The sequence below is a fragment of the Scyliorhinus canicula genome, chromosome 5 (genome assembly GCF_902713615.1).
Source record: "Scyliorhinus canicula chromosome 5, sScyCan1.1, whole genome shotgun sequence".
Taxonomy (NCBI): domain Eukaryota; kingdom Metazoa; phylum Chordata; class Chondrichthyes; order Carcharhiniformes; family Scyliorhinidae; genus Scyliorhinus; species Scyliorhinus canicula.
The window spans coordinates 12,216,705-12,237,261 of NC_052150.1; the positions used below are offsets into that span (position 1 = coordinate 12,216,705).

The 20,557-nt window shown below is 48.0% G+C and overlaps 1 protein-coding gene across 1 annotated transcript in view; it reads right to left on the bottom strand.

Annotated features, from left to right (window-relative positions):
• kif15 (kinesin family member 15) overlaps window positions 1-19,423 on the bottom strand; it is a 230,583-nt gene extending 211,160 nt beyond the window's left edge. Inside the window, exon 1 of the mRNA XM_038796594.1 lies at window positions 19,400-19,423. Coding sequence (XP_038652522.1) covers window positions 19,400-19,404 — 5 coding nt within the window. The 5' untranslated portion in view covers window positions 19,405-19,423. The remainder of the gene's footprint in view (window positions 1-19,399) is intronic.
• Between the last annotated feature and the right edge of the window lie 1,134 nt (window positions 19,424-20,557).

Consider the following 20,557-nt stretch of genomic DNA (forward strand, 5'->3'; position numbering starts at 1 on the left):
GGAAGGTGGAAGGCTGCCCCTTAGAGTGGAACCCCCCTCCCACCACTGTGAACCACATGTGTGGCTAACAATACCCTCACTGTGTCTCCTCAGAAAAAGCTCTCCCACAACCTCCGGGAGAGGGCCCTGACTGGCAGTGGGGTGCTGGACCTAAGAATCCTCATCTCTTTCGAGGAGCGGGCCCTGGAGGTGACTGGGGTGGCCGAGGAAAGGGCGGTCACCCACGCAGAGTTTAGCGGATGCCACGGAGATGTGGAATACAGGGTTCCACTCGGAGGACATGTTAAATGTGAGTTGTTGGGCAGCACGGTGGCGCAGTGGTTAGCACTGCTGCCTCACAGCACCGAGGTCCAAGGTTAGGTGGATTGGCCATGCTAAATTGCCCCTTAATTGGAATTTAAAAAAAGAGAAAGTAGCTAAACAATTGTATTGACCATAAACCATGTGAGTGTTGTTAGTTCAAATGATTGAGGTGCTAGGCAATGACTCTCACATGCTGCATGGCCCGCCCACTTGGGTTGTGTGAAGTGCTCACTTAACCATGATTGCCAATTCCCTTCAGCCGCGCTGCCAGAGGCAGTCGCTGGGGATTATTGGCGGTTGGTGGAGCAGATGCGTAGGGACAGGAACGGGTACACATGATCCAGGGGTTAGCATGGTGGTATGCGTGCGGTTACCCTCCGGTTGCCACCCCAGCGCCCCCCCCCCCCCCCCCCCCCCCCACCGTCCCATGGTGGCCCACCCATGTGGAGGGTCCCCAACCCCAGCGGAGGGTCCCCCACACCCCTTCGAGCACTGGGGTAGCAGGGTGAGCAAAGATGGTTACCCCCCCCCCCTCGGATCCCCACAGAAGCCCTTCCACCAGGTTCACGTTTTTCAAACGCAGTACTAATCGGCGCCAGCGTGAGCACTCACTGATGAGGCCGCTGAATAACGGGAGACCTTGGATATGGGATGGCTCCTGTTAATTGTATGGAAATGGGGCTTAAATGGTGATAATTGATTTCTCGCCACGCTACGGTGACATACCGATTTCAACTAGGGGAGCGGGTCGGTTGCATCGCAAACTGTTTGCCGCCTGGCGTGGTTCACGTTTGCGGCCTTTCCCGCTAGTCATCAGATTTGTTTCACTCGAGTGAGAGCGTAACGAGGCCAGCGAATCATGCCCCAGATTTTTAATGAATTCAAATTTCACCATCGGCCATGATGGGATTTGAACCTGGGTCCCCAGAGCATTACCCATGGGTCTCTGGATTACTAGTCCAGCAGCAATATCACCATGCCATTACCTCCCCATCCAGGCACAATTTACTCATCCCAGGAACTAATCCAGCAAACATTCCCTGTACTGCCTCGAACATCCTTCCTTAAATATGGAGACCAAACCTGCGGCGTTTTCGAGGATTGTGTCCGAAAGCCCTTAAAGCTCACAGATAGGTTGAAAATGAGTAAGTGAGTGAGCTGATCGCAAAAAATTGATGGAAATCCTTCCTTGATATTCACACAGTGACAGCAGGGGCTACTGTACAGCCAACAGGATCTTAATCAATGCCGTTTATGGATGAACAATATGAGAACAATGATTTTGCATTATACAATGATGAGAATCTGGCTTTGAATAAAATTTTATGCACTTTTCTTAAATGAGCCCAATTGATTTTTATTCATAACACGTTGATCATAACTGGCCTGAGGGCTGAATGATGTAAAAGGTCAAACCTTCCCCTGAGGTCTGGGTTGCGATGATTCCAAGCTAATGGGATGAAAGTCTCATCCTCAGTGAGCAGTAAAGTTTCTGCGTGAGATGCTTTCGAGTTTAACTCAGTTCTCAGAACTCTCAGCAGGTAAGAGGCTACAGGACAAATCTTCAGGAAAGGCAACAGAGTGACAAGCGGCAGCTACAAAGCCATTAACCTGGCTCCAGAGTTGGAAACCTAATGGAATCAATAAGTAGAAGTGCGACGGATAAAAGCCTGTTTGAAAATTAAGGCCACTGGCATAGCTTGAGCAGTGGTAAATTATAGACCTCCAAAACGCCTTTGAGTATCAACTTAGTTCCTTGTGTACATAATTGACCAGGAATCAGAATCACAATATAAAGCAGTTACATTCTCAGAGAATATATCGATAACAATTTGCTTCCATGTAACACCTTTGACTTCGTAACGTACCCATCTCGTTTCACAGAGGCAATGAAATCCAATTTTGTTTAATCCACAATCGCGCACTCATTGATTAAAGCGGAACTTTTTGAAACTCAGCATTAAGCACAGTGGTTAGCACTGTTGCTTCACAGCGCCAGGGTCCCGGGTTCGATTCCTGCTTGGGTCACTGTCTGTGCGGAGTCTTCACGTTCTCCCTGTGTCTGCATGGGGTTTCCTCCGGGTGCTCCGGTTTCCTCCCACAAGTCCTGAAAGACGTGCTTGTTAGGTGAATTTAACATTTTGAATTCTCCCTCAGTGTACCCGAACAGGTGGCGGAGTGTGGTGACTAGGGGCTTTTCACAGTAACTTCACTGCAGTGTTAATGTAGGCCTACTTGTGACAATAATAAAAGACAATGATTGATAATTTTTTCCATGAGATTAAGCAATGTATTAGTCATTTGCCCAACCTTACCTTTACGGTAAAATCATACAGAGTGAGCGACAAAAATTTTTTTTTTTTTTATAAATTTAGATTAGCCAATTATTTTTTTCCAATTAAGGGGCAATTTAGCGTGGCCAATCCACCTACTTTGCACATTTTTGGGTTGTGGGGGCGAAACCCACGCAGACACGGGGAGAACGTGCAAACTCCACACGGACAGTGACCCAGAGCCGGGATCGAACCTGGGACCTCAGCGCCGTTAGGCGATTGTGCTAACCACTAGGCCACCGTGCTGCCCTGTGAGCGACAAAAATAACGTTACTTTGGAAAGTTAAAATTAGCTAAAAATAATTAATTATTAAATGTCCAATTTGCAAAAACGAGCAGGTTGGGAGGTGCAGGGCAGCACGGTCGAGCAGTGGTTAGCACTGCTGCCTCACGGCACCGAGGTCTCAGGTTCGATCCCAGCTCTGGGTCACTGTCCGTGTGGAGTTTGCACATTCTCCCCGTGTCTGCGTGGGTTTCACCCCCACAACCCAAAAGATATGCAGGTTAGTTGGATTGGCCACGCTAAATTGCCCCTTAATTAGAATAAATAAATTGGGCAATCTAAATTTATTTAAAAAATGGTTGGGAGGTGCAGAGTAGGCAGGGAGACCCGAGAAAGAGAACTTGACAATTTTAACCTGGGCTGGTCAGTGGCAAATGCAGTTCAACACAAACCAATGCAAGACACTGCACTGAACATAGGAATAGAGAAATATGCACTTCATGAGTGGCATTTGTGAAGACCATATGAGGAAGGGCGAAATTATTTCCTTATTCTCCCAATCCATGTTTTTTTTTATAAATTTAGATTAGCCAATTATTTTTTCCAATTAAGGGGCAATTTAGCGTGACCAATCCACCTACTCTGCACATTTTTGGGTTGTGGGGGCGAAACCCACGCAGACACGGGGAGAATGTGCAAACTCCACACAGACAGTGACCCAGAGCCGGGATCGAACCTGGGACCTCAGCGCCGTGAGGCGGTTGTGCTAACCACTAGGCCACCGTGCTGCCCTCCCAATCCATGTTTGACCATGACAGGGTTTTTTTTTTAATTTAAAGAGGATGCTCCATGCCAATTGTGTAGGTGTCCCACTGTTGTACACTTTTAGAATGTAAAGAATTAGCCAAACAGGTTTTCATAGGCTAAACAAAGAACAAGATATGTTTATTGAAATTATTTCCTGAATTTAAAAAAAACTACAGCTAACATCCATACATAACACACATTAATCTGGACCAACACAAGTTACTGCGGCAGGGATGCTTTGCTGTAGTCCAGATGAATAGCGATGGACAAGACTCTGATATTCTTTCCCTTGACTGACCAGGAACTTCTGTCTCGATTACCACCTACCATTGATGCATGTTGGAAGGATTTGCAGGTGATACTGTTTGGCTGATGTTATGAATAGGCTACCTTGGTCATCAGAGCCGAGAGTGGGACTTGAACCCACAGCAGGGACACTGCTCAATGGCTCACAAGGTTTCCTTAGAAACAATACCTTGTCTGGGTATTTGGCTCTTTGTATTCCCATAGTGAGCTATTTTGTTGTGTCCATGTGTAGCCTTTCTTTTCATTTATTTATTTTTCTAAATCTCTGTGAAGTACACGGTTTGGTGCTGTAGGTTATGATAAATAGATATCATTCCCTCTCCCTCCCGCTGGGCAGTGGCTAACGACAATCTCCCCTTGCCATTCTTTTGTCTGAATATCAGCCTTGCCTGCAGCCTGCATGATTTCCCTCAAAAGATAGCTTTTCTTTTCCTCTTTGTAGGTAGACACCACTTTGTTATCACAACACAACTGAACAGATTTGCTCAGCTGGCCAGGCTATGATAGAGAAAAGGCCCCGATGTTTTGGCTGTGCACTTCTGGACTTCCTACATTCCAAGTGCTTGCTGATTGTATTCAGTGAAGGGCTGCCTTTATTACAATTTTTGAGTGCTGACGTCAATGTCAATATTACTAATGCTTCACATCTTGAATTGCCCCTGTAGAGAATAGGAAAACATTCAGAGCCATGCTTTAATGAAGGGCTGATTGATTTGCAGCATGCTGTCTGGCTTAAACCTTCCTCAGTCCGCAGGTAAATTGAAAAGTAGCCGCCGCAGGAAGTTTAACCCATAAATAATGGCCCAGATCTTGCTGATGGTGTGAGCCATTTGCTGGACATTTCCCCTCATCCCGCAGCTCAGCATTCCTCTTGCCCTGTGAGTTGCTGGAAGGCTGGGTTGATAAAGACAACAATATATCGATAACCAGGGGGTGGTTTAGCACAGTGGGCTAAACAGCTGGCCCGTAATGCAGAACAAGGCCAGCATCACAGGTTCAATTCCCGTACCAGCCTCCCCAAAACAGGAGCCCGAATGTGGCGACTAGGGGCTTTTCACAGTAACTTCATTGAAGCCTACTTGTGACAATAAGCAATTATTATATCTGCGATCTTAGTGAACAGCCATCAGCTGTGGTAGCATGGTGAATCATAATAGCATAATTCACACTGTTATCACACATGTTGTACCATGCCCCTGTAAGCTCGGCTCACGAGCAGTTGCGCGGCTCTGCCCCTAGGGGGAGGTGTACTGGGAATGTACGGAGGTTTGTACTGGGCTCCACCCTTGGCTCCGCCCATGACTCCTCCCCCCCCAGTGGTTGTATAAAGCTTGGCAGTCGGAGCCTGCCTGCCAGTTCATCTAGAGTTCATCTCGTCACAGGCAGGCTCTGTTGTAAGACGATTAAAACCACGGTTCACTTCTAACCACGTGTCGCGTGAATTGATGGTCTCATCAGGTAGCTCAATTGTTCTCACTCTCAACCCTGAATCAGAAGGATTTAAACCACTTCAGAAATCTGAGCCCATCACTGCTGCCTGACGGGCCGCTGAGGACAGGGTTCAATCCCAGATCCGGATCATTGACCATGCGGAGTTTGCACATTCTCCCCGTCTCACCCCCACAACCCAAAATATGCGCAGATTAGGTGGATTGGCCACACTGAACTGCCCCTTAATTGGAAAAAAATGATTGGGTACTGTAAATTGATTTTTTAAAAAGAGAAATCTTCGCCCCAAAGTCCAGGCTGCCGCTCCAGTGCAGTACTGGGGGAATTCTACACAGTCAGAGGTGCTGGGGGCAATTCACTAGACTTGTTGCGCTCGAGCGAGACGCACCGAGGCCGGTGAATAGTGAGAAAGGCCAAAAGCGAGAACAGCACCGGACACCAAACTGTTTGTGATGCAACCGGACCGCTCCCGTAGGCAAAATTAGGAAATCGCCGTAGCAGGGCGAGAAACCAATAATCACCACTTAAGACTGATTTCTGTAGAATTAACGGGAGCCACCCCATATGTAACAGCATCCCGTGATTCAGCGGCCTCCCCTGCAAGTGGCCCCCGCCGATTAGTACTCCTTTTGAAAAACGTGAACCTGGCGGATGGGCTGCTGTGGAGACCCTGGGAGGTGAGTAGCCATCTTCGCTCACAGGCAAAGAGCCTGGGGGCACTGGGTATGCTCGGTAGGGTGGGGGGGGGGGGGGTTTCAGCCTCGGATGGGGTGGGCCACCAATAAGGGGGTGGGAGATCTGTTGGGGGGGCAACCGTGCGCGGGGTCCTCCATATCCAGATGCTGGAGGACAGGCAAGAGCAGCGAGGATCCGGCAAGCCAAGAGGGCCACCCGGTTCATACAGGATGTTGCCTAGTCTATCATTGCAACTCCTCCCCCCTCTCATCCCTCTGTGCGCCCCCCCCCCCCCCCGCCCTGACCATCCTCCCCTCCTCCCTCCATCCCCCCAGAGCCCTCTCAGTGAACCTTGACGTGATTAACGTTCGGAGCTCTAACGCTGCGTCGAGGTGTTTCCCCAGGATGCTCATCGGAGGTGGAGGCAGCCAGCTGCTTACCTCATCCCGTGGTCTTCGATACCCCTGATGGGGGTCCTCTGGGGCCAGAGGGCCCGGCGCACTTGCTGGCAGCACATGCACAGCTGTGCCATACTGCACGGGGTGCTGACTGCGAGGGCATCGTCAGAGGGATGGAACTCGGAGGAGCTAGTCGCCACCGTTGCCACTCCAAGGGATGGATCCAAGTTGGCACTCAGCACCCCCTCCTCCCGGGCCGGTGCCCATAGGGCCCTGGCGTTCACCTCAAAACGGATGGGCGGCTGGCCCCAGCTGCCATTGTGTTATCTGGCTCTGCCAGCCCTGTAGCTCCCCGATGCCCACACCATCCTGTTGATGCCCTCGGCAATGCTCCTCACTGACAGGGACACGCTCTGCCGCGCCCTGGCAATGCCCACCTGCGGCTGGGACGAGCTGCGCCGCACCCCAACTATTCCCATCTGGGGCATATCCCTCAGCGCCTCATCAAGGTTCACCTGGTACTGGGTCATGTCCCCCAGCGAGTCAGACATTCTTCCGTCACTGAATGAGCCAAGCCTTGGACATATCCACTCGTGCTGCTGACGTTGTGCACCAGGCTCACTACTGCGGTTGCCACCCTATCAGTGTTGGCTTCGGTGCCACACATTGTCGCCAACCTCCACATTGGTGACTGCTCTGTCCTCAGCCAGCCCTGTAACCTCCAGGGCCCATTCCTTGATGATGGTGAGGAATCTGATGTCTGGCACCCCTCTGCCTGCCTGGGCCCTCTCTCAACGGTTGTGGGACAACGTGTCCTGCAGAGACACTGAGAAGGCATCGTTAGCCGCACGTGTGGTTCACCACGGCGGTGGGGAGGGGGGAAGTCCGGGGCCAATTTACCCGTGCGGCCTGGTGTGGGTCGTTGAACTTCTTGCGGCACTGGGTGCCAGTCCTCCTGGTGACACCGCCTGAGCCGGCGGCCGCTGCCATATCCTCCAAGACGTCACTGGCTGTTCTGTGGCTTACCCTCCGGGACCCCCGGGGGAACAGGACATCCCCCCCTGGCCTCGACTGCCTCGAGGAGCCTCCCAAGATCTGCATCGCCAAATAATGGGGCCGGTGGTCTCGGCGCCATCCCTGCGTGCGAGCTGAGTGGGGTTGGCTGGGCAAGAGCAGTTTAAGTGCTGCTCTACCCTGTTAGCGGAGGGCTGGCGAGCGCGGTGGCTGTAAATCAGCTGGCGAGCCATGATTATGGTGGGAAGCCCACGGGGCCTTCTTAAGTGGACCAACTAACGTTGGATTGCAGTGACGGCTTCGCCAGGCCGAGCACCGGGAAGCTCGCGGCAGTTTTCACTCGCTATCGCACTTAGAAACATTTTTATTGAATCGCACCCGCTGTCTCGCACTTTACTGACCAATCCGCCATGTGTTTATCGGCAATGGAGGCAGCCCGCCAGTGGGATTTCCGACACAGCCATTGTCAATGGAATGCACCCCTTGTCGCCGGGAGTGCCGTCATCCTTCATCCAGTTACTAATTAAGACCCTATCTAACTTTGCCTTCAATTTGTTTAGTGTTCCGGCATCCACCACACTCTGGCCTAGCGAATTCCACAGATTCAGTAATTCCACTTTATTTCTGTTTGAAATCTGCCTTAATTATGCCGCCCTTCATTATAGAAAGTCCACAAGGGGAAATATCTGCTCTATGTCAACATTGTTGATCCCCAGGGCAGCACGGTGGCCTAGTGGTTAGCACAGCTGCCTCACAGCGCTGAGGTCCCAGGTTCGATCCCGGCTCTGGGTCATTGTCCGTGTGGAGTTTGCACATTCTCCCCGTGTCTGCGTGGGTTTCGCCCCCACAACCCAAAGATGTGCAGGGTAGGTGGACTGGCCACGCTAAATTGCCCCTTTATTGGAAAAAGTAATTGGGTAATCTAAATTTGTAAAATAAAACATTGTCGATCCCCTTTAGCATCTTATTTACCTCAATTAGATCTCCTCTCATTCTTCTAAACTCCAGCGCGTATAGGCCTAAACTACTCAATCTCGCTTCTTAAGGCAAGTCCTTCATCTCTGGAGCCAGTGCCACAGGATCTTTTGCATCGACGTGAAAGAGCAGACAGGCCCTTGATGTCCACAAGTCATGCAAAAATCTCCTGCATCCCCTCACAAGAGTGTCAGCCTTGATTTTAGGATTCAAGTCCAAGAGTGAGACTTAAACCTTCCACCTTGTGGCGTGGAATTGGGAGTGCTACCCATTGGGCCACGGCTGGCAGTTAGGCTAAGTGATATTGCAGGAACCCTCCTTACATTGTTAAGTACTAGCCCTAACTTTCTGTCTCAGGTTTGATTTGCAATTGATGTGTGATTGTTGCAAAGTCATAATCGGGAGCAGGAACCTGAGACAATTCTCCCTCCCCAACCCAAAGGGATTTAGGAACATTTTATTGATAACGATCACGAATCTACCAGATTTATGTAAGAACCCATCTGGTTCACTAAGGTCCTTCAGGAACGGTAGGTATTGTGTCATTTTACCTGGTTTGGGCCTACATCTTGCTCCAGGCCCAACCCAATGCGGTTGAATCTTAACAGCCCTCTGAAATGGTTCAGCAGTCCACTCAGGTCAAGAACAATTTGAGGTGGGTAATAAATGCTGGTCTTGCCAGTGATGTCCACCTCCCAGGAATGAATTTACAACAAAAACAAAACAAGGAAAAGGAAGAGAATTCGGGAAGGGCTTGGGGAAATTAAAATGTTTTATTTGATGGCACTAAGCTGGAACCATAGAAACAGAGAAAAAGATAGGCCATTCAGCCCATCGTGTCTGCTGATAAAAAAAACTAGCCGCCCATTCTAATGCTGCCTTCCAACAGCCAATCCATAGCTACGCAGGTTACAGCACTTAAGGTGGAGATCCAGGTGCTTTTTTCAATGAGTTGAGGATTCTGCTGTGAACTTCATGTGATCTCCGCCTGCTTTTAAGCAGCGGGCATATAGCTTACAGTAAAAGAGGTGTTTGTTACTTCACCGGCGATTTATTAAAACAACAACTTTCTTCTGCAGCTGACAGGGTAATTTCTATGAAGTTACTGCTTATTTGGAATGAAGGACCACACCTAAACAAACTTCACTCTTGCTGCGTAGGGAAAAGAAGCGATGCCAAAATCTATATTTATATGGGTTTGTGGATAATTTCTGTAACATGTTCGAACTTATGCACCTTTGAAGAACTTGGAATGGAATTTCCTGAGGTGCGACTTGGGGGGAAAGTAATCACACGCAATTGGAAGATCCCAGATTCAATCTCTGGCCTGTGTTGGGTTAAGTTTAGTGAGAGGACTTGCGTCTAAATCGTGCTAATTTTCACAACCACCCAAAATACAGCTTTGATTGTCCCTCCATTAAAGGGTAAGATTCACTGTCCCTGACCCTGGATAGGCCCATAAGGCCAGGAGAGCAGGTAACGTTTGTACACTTTGCCACCCTTCCGCACTGACCGAATCGGGCCAAAGAATTTTGGATCTCGGAGGAAAAGAGGTTTACATTTCAGGTACCCAGTGTTATACCTAAAGTGCAACCCCTCTCACACCACCAGTCCGACATCATCGAATTTGGATTTCCCTCCTCCATACAAAAAGTCAAATCAGCAAAAATAATCGCTTATTGTCACGAGTAGGCTTCAATGAAGTTACTGTGAAAAGCCCCTAGTCACCACATTCTGGTGCCTGTTCAAGGAGGCCAGTGCGGGAATTGAACCTGCGCTGGCATTGTTCTGTACGACAATCTAGTGATTTAACTCCCTGTGCTAAACAAGCCCCAAGGGGGATTGGGCAGTGAGGTTCATCACTGCATCGTCTCTGCTATCTCCTCCATCACCTCAGCAGACCCATCTCTTCATTTGACAATGGTGAATCAGGGCAAAAAAACACAACTTTTTTCTTCTGCCTTTTTTTGCCCCTATAGCCAGTGACTTCGAAGGACTATAAGGAGAGATCTGTCACTGTCCCCTCAGCTGGATGCAATGGGTAGATGAAGCCCATAGGGGAGCAAGAGGGCTCAGGCGTGGGGTTCCCCTGCCCACAACACTAACCTAACGATCCCTAACAGCACAATTGGTGTGCCTACATCACACCAACTGCCAGCACCTTCCCAAGGGCAATGAGGGAAAGACAATAAACCTGGAGTACTGTGTACAGTATTGGTCTCCTTATTTATGGAAGGATGCAAATGCATTAAAAAGGTTCAGAGAAGGTCTACTAGACTAATACCTGGAATGGGCAGGTTGACTGATGAGGAATGATTGGATAGGATAGGTTTGCATCGCTGGAGTTTAGAAGAGTAAGAGGTGACTTGATTGAAACATACAAAATCCTGAGGAGCCCTGACAGGGTGGGTTTGGAGAGGATGTTTCTTCTTGTGGGAGATGAAGTGTTATCTGTGTTGGTCTAACATCGACTGCAACTGGATGCAGTAAAACGAGAAACAGGCTTCCGACACAGGAGATGGTCCAACACTGTTTTATTGAACCTGCTGATTGCTGTACATAATCTGTTGTGGGTTGACACTCTATTAACTTAACTGATAACCTCCTACTGGCTTGATCAGACTAGCTCTCTACCACGTGGTGATGATGTTCATTGGCCTGTGCACTGTGATTATCTCCCTGGCCGTGTCCTGTGAGAGAGGGAGAGCCTTAATGCATTGTGGGCTTTATTGTGGTGGTGTCCTGTCTGGTGATTGGTTGTTCTGTGTCGTGTGTGTTCATTGGTTATCCTGTGTGTCAATCACTGCCTGTCTGCATCTCATGATGTACATGAGTGGATATTATGACATCTCCCCCTTTTAAAATACATTTTGGAACGTGGCTGTGTATGCATGCATAACTATGTACAAGTGGGGAATGAAGGAACATATGTACATGGGAAGGTGTCTATCGTGCAGATACAGAGCAAACTGAACAAAATGTACAAGAGTTAAGTCTATAGATTCAGTTTTAAAGTGGGCGACGAATTCTTGTCGATCGCCGCAGAGGTGAAGGGGAGCGCCGGCACCTGGACAGGCGGTGTTGCTCGTTCTGGGTGAGTGTGCTTAACACTCAATTTGGCTCTGTTTCGTTACTTAGCTTTGGAGTCACCAGGTATCGTTAAGATACCGCCACAAGTTTCAAGATCAAGTTCAAAGCAATGAAACCATACACCAATTAGTAAGTTCAAACAAGACACGTTTATTATCCCTGTGTTTGCGTGGGTTTCGCCCCCACAACCCAAAGATGTGCAGGCTAGGTGGATTGGCCATGCTAAATTACCCCTTAATTGGAAAAAATGAATTGGGCACTCTAAATTTATTTTTTTTAAAAGACACGTTTATTATATTACAATAATCCACTAATCATGCATATATAACTATAAGACTAGGCTAATCCTACCACTACTAGGTCAAATACTTATCTGGATAAGGGGACTGCCGGATCAGGGAACAACGGCTTCTAGCTTTGTCCAAGGTCCGCAGGCTTCCAGTGGTTATGGTCTAAAGGGGTCAGGAGTGTCTATTCCCGTAGCGTGTGTTGTGACACGTACTTGCTGGCGGCTGCTTTTCCAGACCTCTCCTCCTCAAGGTTCTTCTGCTGCAACGATGTTCTGCTGGGAGAGGCTGGCAGAGGGCTAGTCGAGGAGAGGCTGGTAGAGAGAGAGAGCTGGGGTCGTGTTCTCTGTCTTATACTCCTCTCAGGGTCTTGCGCCCACCTGGGCGGACCCTCTATACTCTTGTAATCGATTGGGTCTCTTCCCAATCGATTGATTTGAATTCCCCAATAGCGGGGCAGTTGCTCGATCACAGGGGCGGTTCTTGGGGCTCATTGTTTTGGGCTTCTTTGGCGCCGAAAAGTCTGGCCTTCCATCCAATGTATCGATTAGTGTTAACTTGTGTCTTTTGTGCCTGGGGATCGCCCGGTATCGCCTCATTAATATGCTAACTGTTTCTTTTCATAGCGCTGTCTGTTTTCAGCAACAGCCAAACTGGTTTCTGTAGCAGTCCAAATATACAAGCACTTTGCAAGCTGCTTGCTTTTTAAAACATGTCCATTTTCCCTGCATTCCTTGCAATCTTCCATTTTGTGTTTGGGCAGTGGTCACCCCAGGTGGCTACAGCGGGATGGCTGCCATCTCGGTGGCCTTGTGGACAGGTGGGATCGCTGGCAGATCGGAGCGGACCTGCATAAGGCCGCGTAATGCTCAGGCTTTCCACACTGTAGACATCGCCTTCCTTTGGCTGGACATTGCCGCTTTAAATGGGCGGAGCCACAATTTGGACACGTCATGACGCTGATGTCAGCGCGTTCTGTGCACCATCACACATGCACAGTGCGGTCGGCCGACGTCCGCACATGCGCATCGGGGTCTTCGGCCTCGTCGTCCACCTGGTCGTGGAGCGCATGCGAAGGGACCCGGGGAAAGCACGGGAAACGGCCACTCTCCTCGATGCTCGGGCCTTGCATTTTTGTGATGGCCTGCACCCTAGCTGCCTCGTGAGAGGCTAGTTTTCATTTTCTGCCGCCCTGATGCGGAAGTAACGATTCCTGGAATGCTCATGGACAACGCACGTTTCGATGGTGACGGAGAGGGTCAACTGTTTGATTTTGAGGAGCTGCTCCCGCAGGGAGTCGGACTGGACCCCGAAAACGATCTGATCCCGGATCATGGAATCAGCCGTCGAGTCATAATTACATGACTGAGTTAGGATGCGGAGATGGGTCAAATAGGGCTGAAAAGGTTAATTCTTACCCTGAAGCCTCTGTTGGAAGATGTACCATTCAAAGCTCTCATTCACCTCAATGTCGCAGCGGTTGTCGAATTTCAGCAGAACCGTCTTGAACTTCGTCTTGCCTTCGCCATCGGCAAACGTGAGCGAGTTATAGATGTGGATGGTGTGGTCCCCCGCAGTCGACAGGAACAGCGCGATCTTTCGGGCATCCGATGCTGCCTCGAGGTCGGAGGCCTCGATATACAGGAGGAACTTCTGTTTGAAGACTTTCCAGTTGGCGCCGAGGTTGCCGGAGATCCAGAATTGCGGAGAAGGTTGGATCATTTCCATGCCGCTGGATGGCTGCGTGCTGATCATTGCAGATTCACTCGAGGTAGGTTCGTTAGATTTAATAGCTCCCTGGTACCATGATGTGTTTTCTGTGTTGGTCTAACATCGACTGCAACTGGATGCAGTAAAACGAGAAACAGGCTTCCGACACAGGAGATGGTCCAACACTGTTTTATTGAACCTGCTGATTGCTGTACATAATCTGTTGTGGGTTGACATTCTATTAACCTAACTGATAACCTCCTACTGGCTTGACCAGACTAGCTCTCTAACACATGGTGATGATTTTCATTGGCCTGTGCACTGTGACTATCTCCCTAGCCGTTTCTTGCGAGAGAGGGAGAGCCTTAATGCCCTATGGGCTTAATAGTGGTGGTGTGCTGTCTGGTGATTGGTTGTTCTGTGTCGTGTGTGTTCATTGGTTATCCTGTGTGTCAATCGCTGCCTGTCTGCATCTCATGATATGCATGAGTGGATATTATGACAGGAGACTCTGGAACTAGGGGTCACTGTTTAAAAATAAGGCGTCGCCAAATTTAAAACAGAGATGTAGAGAGTTTTTCCTCTCAGAGAACATAGAACATAGAACAGTACAGCACAGTACAGGCCCTTCGGTCCTCGATGTTGTGCCGAGCTTTGGCCGAAACCAAGATCAAGCTATTCCACTCCCTGTTATTCTGGTGTGCTCCATGTGCCTATCCAATAACCGCTTGAAAGTTCCTAAAGTGTCCGACTCCACTATCACAGCAGGTAGTCCATTCCACACCCTAACCACTCTGAGTAAAGAACCTACCTCGGACATCCCTCCTATATCTCCCACCCTGAATTTTATAGTTATGCCCCCTTGTAACAGCTACATCCACCCGAGGAAATAGTCTCTGAACGTCCACTCTATCTATCCCCCTCATCATCGTATAAACCTCTATTAAGTTGCCTCTCATCCTCCTCCGCTCCAAAGAGAAAAGCCCGAGCTCCCTCAACCTTTCCTCATAAGACTTATCCTGCAAATCAGGCAACATCCTGGTAAATCTCCTTTGCCCCCATTCCAATGCTTCCACTGCTTTCATTATAAAACACCTATAATGAGGTGACCAGAACTGCACACAATACTCCAAATGTGGTCTCACCAGGGTCATATATAGTTGCAGCATAACCCCACAGCTCTTAAACTCAAGCCCCCTGTTAATAAACGCTAACACACTATAAGCCTTCTTCACGGCTCTATCCACTTGAGTGGCAACCTTCAGAGACCTGTGGACATGAACCCCAAGGTCTCTCTGTTCCGCCACATTCCTCAGAACCCTGCCGTTGACACTGTAATCCGCATTCAAATTTTTTCTACCAAAATGAATCACTTATCAGGGTTAAACTCCATCTGCCATTTTTCGGCCCAGCTCTGCATCCTATCAATGTCTCTTTGCAGCCTTCAACAGCCCTCCACCTCATCCACTACTCCACCAATCTTGGTGTCATCAGCAAATTTACTGACCCACCCTTCAGCCCCCTCCTCCAAGTCATTGATAAAAATCACAAATAGCAGAGGACCCAGCACTGATCCCTGTGGTACATCGCTTGTAACTGGTCTCCAGTCTGAAAATTTTCCATCCACCACCACCCTCTGTCTTCTATGTGATAGCCAGTTACTTATCCAATTGGCCAAATTTCCCTCTATCCCACACCCCTTACTTTCTTCATGAGCCGACCATGGGAACCTTATCAAACGCCTTATGAAAATCCATGTATACGACATCAACTGCTCTACCTTCATCTACACACTTAGTTACCTCCTCAAAGAATTCAATCAAATTTGTGAGGCAAGGTTTACCCTTCACGAATCCGTGTTGACTATCCCGGATTAAGCTGCATCTTTCCAAATGGTCATAAATCCTATTCTTCAGGACCTTTTCCATTAACTTACCGACCACCGAAGTAAGACTAACTGGCCTATAATTGCCAGGGTCATTCCTATTCCCTTTCTTGAACAGAAGAACAACATTCGCCACTCTCCAGTCCTCTGGCACTATCCCCGTGGACAGTGAGGACCTAAAGATCAAAGCCAAAGGCTCTGCAATCTCATCCCTTGACTCGCAAAGAATCGTTAGATATATCCCATCTGGCCCAGGGCACTTGTTGACCCTCAGGTTTTTCAAAATTGCTAATACATTCTTCCTCAGAACATCTATCTCCTCCAGCCTACCCACCTGTATCACACTCTCATCCTCAAAAACATGGTCCCTCTCCTTGGTGAACACTGAAGAAAAGTATTCATTCAACACCTCTCCTATTTCTTCTGACTCCATGCACAAGTTCCCGCTACTGTCCTTGACCGGCCCTCCGCTCCCCTTGGTCATTCTTTTATTTCTCACGTAAGAGTAAAAAGCCTTGGGGTTTTCCTTGATCTGACCCACCAAGGACTTCTCATGCCCCCTCCTAGCTCTCCTAAGCCCTTTTTTTTTAGCCCATTCCTTGATACCTTGTAACCCTCAAGCGACCCAACTGAACCTTGTTTTCTCATCCTTACATACTCTTCCATTTTCCTCTTGACAAGACATTCAACCTTTTTTGTGAACCATGGTTCCCTCACACAGCCATTTCCTCCCTGCCTGACAGGGACATACATATCAAGGACACACAGTATTTGTTCCTTGAACAAGCTCCACTTTTCATTTGTGCCTTTCCCTGACAGTTTCTGTTCCCATCTTATGCTCCCTAATTCTTGCCTCATCGCATCATAATTACCCCTCCCCCAATTATAAACCTTGCCCTGCCGTATGGCGCTATCCCTCTCCATTGCAATAGTGAAAGACATTGAATTGTGGTCACTATCTCCAAAGTGCTCTCCCACAAACAATTCTAATACTTGGCCCGGTTCATTACCCAGTACCAAATCCAATGTGGCCCCCCTTCTTGTCGGCCTACCAACATATTGTGTCAGGAAACTCTCCTGCACACACTGTACAAAACTGCCCCAACCGAACTGTTCGACCCATAGAGGTTCCAATCAATATTTGGAAAGTTAAAGTCACCCACGACAACTACCCTGAGACCTCCGCACCTATCCATAATCTGTTTTGCAATTTCTTCCTCTATTACTATTTTTTCCAATTAAGGGGCAATTTAGCATCGCCAATCCACCTATCCTGCACATCTTTGGATTGTGGGGGCGGAACCCACGCAGACACGGGGAGAATGTGCAAACTCCACGCGGACAGTGACCCAGAGCCGGGATCGAACGTGGGACCTTGGCAACGGGAGGCACCAGTGCTAACCACTGTGTCACCGTGCTGCCCTTCTGCAGAACAATTTTGAACCTTTTGTCAGTGTGGAACTTTGCATGTTGGGATTGCTGAAATCAAGAATTTACCCCCAGATCTGAGCTTTTATTTATTCGTCCCTGGGAAGTATCTGGCAAGGCCAGCGTATGCTCTCTATCCCAAATTTCTTTTGAGAAGCTGGTGGAGGGGGTTGGGTACCATTCGGATGGCCTTAATGAAGTCTTCCTGTCTTAAGTAGGTTAACTGTGTGTATTTATTCTTTTTTTTAATATAAATTTAGAGTGCCCAATTTTTTCCAATTAAGGGGCAATTTAGTGTGGCCAATCCACCTATCCTGCACATCTTTTGGGTTGTGGGGGTGAAACCCACGCAAACACGGGGAGAATGTGCAAACTCCACACAGCCAGTGACCCAGGGCCGGGATTCGAACCCGGGTCCTCAGCGCCGTAGGCAGCAATGCTAACCACTGTGCCACCGTGCTGCCCAACTGTGTGTATTTATTAACAGAACTCATGTATCTAAATACAGTAAATGGTTCAAACTTGTTTGCACACAGGACTCTGTCCAATGAGAATGACTCCTAGGGGCTTCCAACACTGTCTGGCTGTAGAATACTCAATCCCACGTTAATCCTCTATGTACCAGATCCTTGTACTGCAATACCTGTCTATGTAGTAAAGGTACTTCCCCTAGTGCTATTAGGGAAGGAGTTCTCAGATTTTGAGCCAGTAACAGTGAAGGAATGGCGATATAGTTCCAAGTCAGGATGGTGAGTGACTTTGAGGGGAACTTGGTATCCCCAATGTCTGCTCTCCTTATTCTTCGAAAGATTTGCTTTTTTAAGAATAAATTTAGAGCACCCAATTATTTTTTTCCAATTAAGGGGCAATTTAGCGTGGCCAATCCACCTACCCTGTACATCTTTGGGTTGTGGGGGTGAGACCCACGCAGACACTCTTTTATTATGCTCCTGTATTATCTTTTATTACAATTCTCTGTGTGTTTTTTTTTATAAATTTAGAGTACCCAATTCATTTTTTCCAATTAAGGGGCAATTTAGCATGTTCAATCCACCTACCTTGCACATCTTTGGCTTGTGGGGGCGAAAGCCACGCAAACACGGGGAGAATGTGCAAACTCCGCACGGACAGTGACCCAGAGCCTGGGACCTCGGCGCCGTGAGACTGCAGTGCGCCACCGTGCTGCCCTATTCTCTGTGTGTTTTGATATACTACGGAGTGTAACATGTGCTGCTTAAACCTTGGTTACTGATGAGGTCTCCCGAATCTCAATGAAGAAGACACAAACTCGTCCAGTAGTAACAAAAGGTTTATTGAGTAACTATAACAATAATTGCGTGAGTTCTTTACTTTAACTTTGATACTAGTGATAAGGTTAACAAGATCTAACTCCAGTAACTATGCGTAACTACACTAACCATCTGAGCTAATTTGATACTCCTGTTCTGGTCACAGTGCACCCAAAAGTGAGAGAGAGAAACCCAATGTGGTTTCTTTTATACCCCTGTTGGTCCAGCCCTCTAGTGATCATCTCTGATTACACATTAACCCCTTATGTACCTGCACATACAGAGATCACTACAGACACGAGGAAAGATTTGCATTTATATAGCGTTTCTCATGTCCGGACATCTCAAAGTGCTTTACAGCCAATGAAATACGTTTAAAGTGTAGTCACAGTTGTAGTGTAGGAAACATTTTAAAAATAAATTTGGAGTACCCAATTCTTCCTTTTCCAATTAAGGGGCAATTTGACGTGGCCAATCCACCTAACCAGCACATCGTTTTGGATCATTGGGGGGTGAGGCTCACGCAGACATGGGGAGAATGTGCAAACTCCACTTAGTGTAGAAAACATGGCAACTAATTTATGCACAGCAAGCTCCCACAAACATTTAAAAAAGTGGACCCCTACGGGTGGCACGGTTGCGCGATGGTTAGCACTGCTGCTTCACAGTGCTGAGGACCTGAGTTCGATCCCAGCCCTAGGTCATTGTCTTGTGGAGTTTGCACATTCTCCCCACAACCCAAAGACGTGCAGGATAGATGGATTGGCCTTGTTAAAATGTCCTGTAATTGGAAAATAAATGATTTGGGTACTTTAAATTTATAACATACAATAAAATATGGATCCGGGGCCCATATGGCAAGGAGCTGCTCTTGATGGAGCTTTGGCAAGTTGCTGCTGTGCACTTTGTTATTGTCGTTGAGATTTTGTTAATAAAGGATTTGGCGGGTGCATCACCAAAATGCAGACATTTTGTTGACCAATGCAAAACTTCTAAAGAGTGCAATACACCAAGGCCATCTTTCTTATCAATCTGTAACCTTCAACTCCAGGTAGCAGGGAATCTAACCCCATCCCTGAAGGCAACTATTCAATTAAAGAGTGCAATCTGAGATTATCAGCAAAGATTTCAGGCATTTGATTTACTCATCAGTTTACTCACCACCTCACTCTGAGCTGTTTCCAAGTATTTTTTAATCTGCACCCCTTCACATTCCAATTTGCTTACCTCATATTTATAATCTTCTCCGAAGATTTCACGGATGGTTCGTGACTAAACAGAATCAACGTTGATGGTCCCAGAAATGTTTTGAGCACCTCAATCTTCACCCTTCCATTTCTTCCCTAATCTTCCTTATCGCTTCGGATCTCTTCCCCAGGAAGTGCAGCTCGTGTCATGCATCTGTCTAGCAAAAGCAGTAAACAAATTTAGCAAAACATAATGGAATGCAAGATGTCCAGCAACAGGTAGAAATCTGCCTAGAGTTGGGCAGCAAGTCGGCGTAGTGGGTTAGCACTGCTGCCTCACGGCGCCGAGGTCCCGGGTTCGATCCTGGCTCTGGGCCACTGTCCGTGTGGTGTTTGCACATTCTCCCCGTGTTTGCGTGGGTTTTGCCCCCACAACCTAAAGATTTTTATTTTTTTTATTAAAAAAAAATAAATTTAGAGTGCCCAATTCATTTTTTCCAATTAAGGGGCAATTTAGCGTGGCCAATCCACCTACCCTGCACATCTTTGGGTTGTGGGGGCGAAACCCGTGCAAACACGGGGAGAATGTGTAAACTCCACATGGACAATGACCCAGAGCCGGGATCGAACCTGGGACCTTGGCGGCGTGATGCAGCAGTGCTAACCACTGCGCCACAATGCTGCCTAGATTTCTTTTTCTTTAAAACAAAGCTAGAGTACTCAATTATTTTTTTCCAATTAAGGAGCGATTTAGCGTAGCCAATCCACCTAGCCTGCACATCTTTGGAGTGTGGGGGGGGGGTGGGGGGCAGTATGGTGGCACAGTGGTTAGCACTAATGCCTACAGCGCTAAGGACCTGGTTTGATCCTGGCCCCGGGTCACTGTCCGCGTGGAGTTTGCACATTCTCCCCGTGTTTGCATGGGTTTTGCCCTCAATAACCCAAAGATGTGCAGGGTAGGTGGACTGGCCATGCTAAATTGCCCCTTAATTGGAAAAAAATAACTGGGCACTCTAAATTTTTTTTAAAATCTGCCTAGAGACTGCAGTAGACAGTATTCAAAAGGCCCTATTGATATGCGACTCTCCCAATAACGATATTAGAAGGCTGTTTACATAATCAGGTTGGAAAAGCTTTTGAGGAGAAACAGCTTATAGAAGTTTGAGAAGATCGCTGAGGTAGACACATTTTAATGTAC